At 35.3% G+C, this 8,120-nt stretch overlaps 1 protein-coding gene across 1 annotated transcript; it reads right to left on the bottom strand.

Annotated features, from left to right (window-relative positions):
- Positions 1-6,870: 6,870 nt before the first annotated feature.
- On the bottom strand, positions 6,871-7,287 carry LOC149235650 (protein RALF-like 34). The gene has a single exon (XM_089368616.1). The coding sequence runs from the start codon at positions 7,285-7,287 to the stop codon at positions 6,871-6,873; it is 417 nt and encodes a 138-aa protein (XP_089224742.1).
- Positions 7,288-8,120: the final 833 nt, after the last annotated feature.

The raw sequence follows: 8,120 nt of genomic DNA, 5'->3' as shown, positions 1-8,120 counted from the left end.
TCATGCCCTAGCACTCCTTAGCTTTCATGCGCTCACAACTAACATTACTTTTTTTTATACTTAGGTTGAACCCAACCAAGTCCTGCCCCGACTACAACAACTTAACCAAGTTTTAGTTACTATAACTAGATTATGCCTTGTTCATCTAAGAATTGCGTATAACACATCTTAGGCTACTCAAGTCCAATCTCAACTCATCCCACTTAACACGTTACCACTTTAAGGCTCACGTCCAACCATGGCCAAAAAAGAACTAAGAAACACAGTTTACATCTTGACATGACATAACACATGGCACGTCTAACAATCCCTTAGCCCTATGTGGCGTGTGTTAGCATCCCCTACATTTCTTGGCATGCTTTTCACTCCCTAGCACACCCTAGCACTCTCTGACATGCCCTAGCACTCTAGCATTCCTTGGAACTGCCTAGCATATAACATTGTCACTCCCTCCTTAGAACACTGGGAACTCGTTGATACTCCCTATCACACACTCTTATCTCTTCATTTCCATGCATTTTGAACTAGTTCTCCCTTGTGTTTCTGTGGCACTCCCTAACATTCGTTGGCACGCATTAACACACCCTAGCACATGGCACATCTTCGTATGTTTCCTTGGAACTCTAACATTCCTTGACACTACCTAACATATCTTGTCGCGCCCTCCTTACCACACCTAGAACTCACTGACACTCCCTCTCACACACTCTCACTAGTAGAAAATGAGAAATTAGTGACTAGGTGACTAAAAATGTTAGTCACCACGGATTTTCCAAGTGAAATACTACCAAAAATGAGAAATCTTAAGTGACCCAACTAAAAATGACTAACATAAATGACTAAATTTAGTCTCAAGTTTAAATATACATCTAACTGATAAGTAATACAACTAAAAATGACTAATGTGAATGACTAGAAAATGCGAAATTAGTGACTAGGTGACTAAAAACATTAGTCACCACAGATTTTCCAAGTGAAATACTACCAAAAATGAGAAATCTTAAGTGCCCCAACTAAAAACGACTAACATAAATGACTAAATTTAGTCTCGGGTTTAATATACAGCTAACTAATAAGTAATACAACTAAAAATGACTAACGTGAATGACTAATTTAGTGTAGGAACAAAAATACTACTACCTAAAAGGTACTATAATAATATGAGTCACTCTTTTATCCTACTAATTTTAATACGAATCAATTGCCTTATTTACACCACACCCCCCCCCCCCCCCCCCCCACCCCCCCGCCCCGCCCCTAAAATTGTTACATAAGGAATAAGTTATGAAATATAAAGATATTTTAAGCAATATGCCATATTCGGATTCCCTTCTTTCTTTCTGACCTCACCTCTATAATGAGGAGCCTACCCTCTGTGGCATTTCACAATTATGTGGGTGAAATTCTTGCCATTATCGACTGAAACATTCAAGATTATATATATATATATATATATATATATATATATATATATATCTAAAATTCAACTCCAAGAAAGGCCCCAAAGGTACTTAGGTCATTGCTCGAATACCCCAGGAATTCGAGCAATGACCTAAGTACCTTTGGGGCCTTTCTTGGAGTTGAATTTTATGTTGGATTTAGCAAAATTGACTACTACATATGGGTGGAAATCCGACTTTGTATTGTGACAGTTTGATCATGTTGTTGGATTTTATTTACAAATTTTTTAAAAAACCCAACTTTCATCAAATATCTGATGGACACAATTATCATCAGATATTCTATAATATGTTAGTGAGATATTTGCCACTAATTATATTCTGAGCACAATTGAATGTTTACCTAATGTCCCACAAACATTCACTTTTTGTCAAAAAAATTACATTTGACCATATCAATTATCAAATAAACTTAATAATACATATAACACTTTATAAATCACTATTTTAAACATGAATTTAATTCATTTACATTTACACCACTACCCATTTTTTCTTTATCCTCATGTAATTTCTGAGCTTAATGATCCAAATCTTCGAAGTCCTTGACAAAACTCCAACAATCAAAGAGAAAGCACTAGCCGAGAAAAAGCTTTGTCAACCATCGGTCATGGGAACCATCGGCTCAACACTGGAAAAGGCACTGAAAAATCAGTTACCATAGGGTGAACGCTACTTTTCCCTTGAAATTTTCAGCAAAATTTGCTACTCCAAAAGCATCCTTCAAGTATGTGTGAAGTCGAAGGTTTTCACATTGAAGCCTTTAAATTATTGAACATTTGGAAGCCTAGTTGCAAATTTTGGCGGGGTTTCAATTTTTTGTGTGTTCAATCTCAAGAAAAATCAAACCAATTAAATTTAATACACTTAATGATGAAATTATTCGCTTTTCAATTTCAGTAAACTAAAGGACACGAGCTTAGGAAATTCCATATTGTTATTAGGGTTTAAATTATATAGGGTTTTTAATATTGACGTTGAGCTGCAATTGGCGCTCCATAATTGGAAGATAAAACACAATTCTTTGATTGGATTTTCTTAGAAAATTTTGTCTTATATGAGAGGTATTCCCTGATCCCCATAGTATGTGTGGTTGTGACTGAAAGAAATTATGTGTACATTGTATGATATTCCAATGATATTGAGACATTATGAAATTTAATTATGTAAATGATTTATTAGAATGTTTACATCTATTGTCTATTTCTCCATGACTATAAACTTGTCCTGACTATAGGCATACACATGTCTAGATATGGGATTTTGGTTTCATTCTTAAGTTTGCGTTTGCTTATCATGATGGTGTATTTTTCTATAGGAATAATTGAATGAAGTTGATTCTCACCAATAACTTTCATGACACTTCATACATGGTAATTTTGTTGGTTTCATTTCAAGGCCTTAATTTAATCATTAATAGAATTTTGACTTTGATATTTCCTGCATTTTTCCATTGAGAACGATACTTGTACTGATTGAAAATGTTTCCTATGCACACCATAAATATCTCTCCCTTCTTCTTTGATATACAAAAAGAAAATCACAAACTAATGCCAATGGGGGAAACCTAGTATATAATATGCTAAGTCACCAGTTTGTTGGGTCATAAAAACAAAACAAAATGAGGCCAACATTGGCACCCAAGGGAACTAAAATTGGAAAAGGGGGGTTTAGGCTGAGAGTCCAAATTCATATAAAAACACTTCAAAATTAAATCCTTTGTTGATAGGTTATAGTCCTAAAATAGACATATAATTTAAATGATTTATGGAAGCCTGGGGTCTCTCCATATTTTGTGTCTGGAATCACACTGTGTCATAATAAATTTGACAATATTCACCCCTAAACCACTTTTTTCATATTTCCTCTCCAATTGGGAGAAACTAGCTATCCTATTTCTTCCTGGCTATTGAGGGTGGGGCACTTTTTTGCTGGAAGTGCAAGTATATAACCCCCAGTGATTTGGACATTGTTTGCATGTAGATAGATATGAAGAATACACAAGTGAATTATTGCTTTTTAAATTGATGGTTGAAATCTAACAATGAGGCCACATAAAGATCAAATTATGCCTATGATTCTAGATGTAGTAGAGGATATCCACTCTCAATAGTTGTCATGTAGTGTGAAATGGTGATATACCATTGCGTTGTAATTCCTATATGTTTGACAACCAATCTAAGTGGGAGTCTAGGAGGGGTTTGGCCAAAGGGTTGATTCAAGTCCACGAAAACAACTAAGTTGAAGATGAAAAGAGATGTAGAGCCAACTGTTCCTTCTGACAGATTATATAATATGGGACAACCTGTATCTGTTAGAGAGATCTTGAAATAAAAGGGAAAACGCTAAGGCCTTTTTGAACTCCAGGGAAATTTTCCACATATAGTTGAATTATGATAACAATCTCTAACACGAACCACGCATCCCCAGATTTTGTACAATTTTCCGGTTATCTAAGGACCCTTAAAATACTATAAAGGTGAGCGGTAGAGACATAGGATAGGTGTGGAGAAATTATATATCCAATCTCTCTGACTACTCTCATAAATATTCATTGTTATCTCGGCAAGTGTATAACGAGGTAATAAGTCAGAAACATTATGATGTAGTTTTAAGATTAAAATGTTTCTCAAGCTTTTCTAACTAAAGGAACCCATGCATCTGGTAATCATATACATTGGTTAAAGGCCCATTTTACTGAGTCTATTGGTATTAGACCAAGGATCCCTGACAAAATACATATTATTAAGATAAAAAAAATGATGCACCATATAGACAACTTGTTTGCAAGATATGTCGTGGTAGACATATTCCATCACAGAAGAAAGGTTTGCATTCATGTGACACATCTAGGGAGTGCCTTTGGCTATTTTAGGTTGTAGAAGATTTTTTTAGCTTTTGTTTCCCTAGATGATCTTGAGAATCCATATAGTAGAAAAGGTCACACCTTACTTGGAAACATCAGTGAAGCCAACTTCCTCATTCTTGCTAAGGCAACAAAAGTCCCATTTTCCCCTCTCTAGGTGTTGATAAGAACTTATAAGGTTATGAAAAAAATTATGAACAAAGTATGTCTTTTGGAAGGGCATTGGAAAAAGGAATAAAGTTTAGTGGCATTATCTTGATGAGCCACATATTGGTCGTCCTCAAAGTGGAACCGCAACCATCAATATCCATCACATATCATACCAGTGCCATAGGGAAACCTTTTCCTAATGGATCTTAGAAGACCAGAAGGGTTTAGAGGAGGATTTTAAGGATAAATTTAATTTTCCTCGAAATGTCTTTATCTAGGACGTTCAAATACATATGGAGGTCAGTTTAGGGTCACTTCATTTACGCATGAGCTTAATACTTTTTGTATTAGCAATTGATCATGATGTCAAGTAAATTGAATCTTAAAATTTCTTTTAAACTTTAAGCAAGACATACCCAAAGAATTCCAAATTAGTTTTGTAGTATTCACATGGAAGCCCATCTATTCTTGGAGTTTTACCATCAACCATGCTATTTAGGGTCATGTTAAATTCCTCTAGTGAGATGTTCAACTTAGATACCTCTCTATCCACGTGAGAAAATTTGGATTGGATAACTTGTAAACTCTGAGTCAAGGCCTCTTCATTAGAATTCTCATTGAAGTTTTGGATGTGATATTAATTTGTGTTAGGGTACAAGATTTTGAAAAATCTCTTTATTCCTAATGAGCCTACATTTCTTACTTTGAATTTGTTATTGAATATCTCGAAAAAAGAGTTTTGTGCGTTTATCCTTGTCTGTGAATCCTATGGAGTTTGGCACTAATTTGTACACCTTTGTACCCTTAGCATTTCTCAAGACATGCCTCGGTCATGGTGCTTGTTTTTCATTTCAAGATAAAATGGGTTTTCTTTTAAAGCCAATCCAACTAAGGGTAGGTATTATTATTATTATTATAAGTGATATTATTCAAATTATTACACATATTAAGAAAATTATTAGTTTTCTTATTATTATTATTATTATTATTATTATTATTATTATTATTATTATTATTATTGTTAGGAGTATTATTAGTGAAATTATTATTAATGAGAGGTTTATTATTAATTAAATTATAATTAGTAAGAAAGTTATAATTAGAGAGGACATTATTAAAATCAGATAAATGAAGGGGAGAGGAAAATAATTGGAGACTTAAGGGAACAGTGTTAAGATTAGGGATGGAGGAGATAATATTATAATTAGTAATATTGTTAGAGTTATTTTTAGTAAATTTTTTATTAGTGATGAAAGAATAAGGATTGAGCGGGAGGATATTAGAATCAGCAGGTGCGGACGAAGGGGATTTTAGGCAGGATGAGGAATGCAAAAAATTTCATAGTCCAATGGTGGAGGAAGGCTGGTTAGAGAGGAAATAGTTCAGGGAAGTATCAACAGTAGTAGGAGGGTCGAGCGGTAGGAGGAGGATTGACCGACTGAGGGGTTGAGGATTGAGAAAAACCAGAAAGATTAACTGAAAGGATGACTTATGTAGAGACCTTCTTCCATCAGTTTTACTGTCATTGTTTTTCTTCGATCAGGTTTTCGATTAGTTTTCAATCAATATGGTGAAGTTGGTTGCATGAAACAGTCACCATTTCGTTTTGTCAATTAGAATATGAGAAACTGAGATCTTAATTGGTTGGGAATCACTTATATCGACCTATTGCAAGCGCTTGATTCAGGGGTACACATGAAATATTTGGGATGAGGTTACCAAATGGTGAGTGAAACAATCTGTAGTTTCCTTTTCTCCATTTTCTTATTATATATGGGAGTCAAAGTAGGTAGTATTGTGTCGATCTCTATATCTCTAGGTTTGCATTATATTTTTTCTATGAAATCACATCAATTTATAAACATTCCTGTGATAGCTAAAATAACATTTTCACTATAAAATTCGTTACCCTATGTTTTTAAAGGTGAAAGCAGCTCATTACATTCAAGACATTGTCTATTTTTAGTGAACATCCTTCAGTCTCTGTCGTAATTTATGTTTACAAACTGCATAATGGGATGAAAAGCATCGAGTACAGTAGGATTAGCAGAGCATACCACATGCTTTTCTCATTTTAGCTGGAATGGGCATCTATCCACCACAAGACACTCATCTTATTGCAAAAAATGTGAGGCTATTATTGAAAAATAAATACTAGACTAAACTTATGAAATAGAACAGTGATAAAAAATACCAGACTAAACTTATGGAACAAAATAGGGATCAAATAGTGCAGGTAATACAAGTTACAGGTAGGGATAAAAAACCAAAATCCATAATTTAGGTAGATTAGCACCTCAACGCGCACACAAATAATATTATTTGTCTAGACAACACAATGTGCCATATAGTATGGTTCCACCAAGGGGAAAAAGCAATGAAGCAGAGTGACGCTTATCCAGTGTAACATCTGCAACGAGTGATATCAGTGTAGCTTCTATGGTAAGGACTAACGGGGCTTGTTGTGCTGTAACAATTTTTAGTGTAACAAGACCTCCTAGACTGAGGCTGGCAAGGAACGCAATTAGAAACCATTGCTCTGTAGCTGATGTAGTAACGGATCCTCCTCAGAAGCCTCCTGTGTGCCTCAGAATCCATCACAAACTCATCTTCATCATAATTGCACTCACTCAAGGTTCCATCACGGATCTGGCCTATAGAGGATTTAAACCCTTGCATCTCATAAGATGCAACGTTGTCCAACCAGTTAGAGGTAGCTTTAATTTCCTGGCCATTTGCAACTGTATTCAGGGGATTAGCCATTAAAAGCAATGAGACCACCAGGAGCAGCATTCTTCCCAACCGATCCATTGCAAAATCAAGAACACAGATTCAAAATTATTTACCCTATGTTATACAGTCAACCACTTACAAGAGATGAAACAATCGAAATACAGATTTCAATGCTCAAAATATTAGGCATGCATGGAAACTTTGACATGTTTAGAGAAACGCCCAAACAACAGCTTCACCGGAAAACCTTACAACCATGAAATTGACATATTTTCTTGCATCCCCAAATAGTAGTTTGATGGTGAAAGCTTACAACTGCCAACAGATCTACCTTTCTTCATGTCTCCTTCCTTCAAACAGAAGACCTAAATTCACTTTATGCAATGTTCACCAATCTTTGATATTTTCATTTGTAGCTTTGGTTCCAACATTCCTGAATCAATCTTATCATAATTTACTGAGGTATCTTCAGTGGTTGCAGCCATTGCAAGAACTTTGGCTACAACTTCTCCAGGAGGGGGATGATCAAACTTGCAAGTTGCACCATACTTGCAAGATCGAGATTTCATATAGAACAGGCATGTAGCTCACTCTCGTGTCTTGGGAAGCCTGCAAGAGTCAAATTCATAGGTTTCTGAGAACAAGAAGTGTCAAGTTCTCCTCGGGGAGGATGGTCAAATTTACAGTTTACACCATACTTGCAAATTTGCAATTTGATTTCTTCCACCCACGTCCTTCCTCAACCAGTATTACCTAAGTTCACATGCGGATATTGAAATCGAACCAACTCAATCATCAGGTTTAGCTCGACTCGGTTTGGGATATGAGTAGTGAGAAACCTGTTGTGTCAAATCAAAACTTTATAGAATATAATCTGATTTGGGTTACGACTACTTTGTTTCTATCTTTTC

The sequence above is a fragment of the Pinus tabuliformis genome, chromosome 8 (assembly GCF_031772625.1).
Source record: "Pinus tabuliformis cultivar Carrire ecotype Pingquan chromosome 8, CPIR1, whole genome shotgun sequence".
Classification (NCBI taxonomy): domain Eukaryota; kingdom Viridiplantae; phylum Streptophyta; class Pinopsida; order Pinales; family Pinaceae; genus Pinus; species Pinus tabuliformis.
This window is presented reverse-complemented; position numbering and strand designations above follow the sequence as displayed.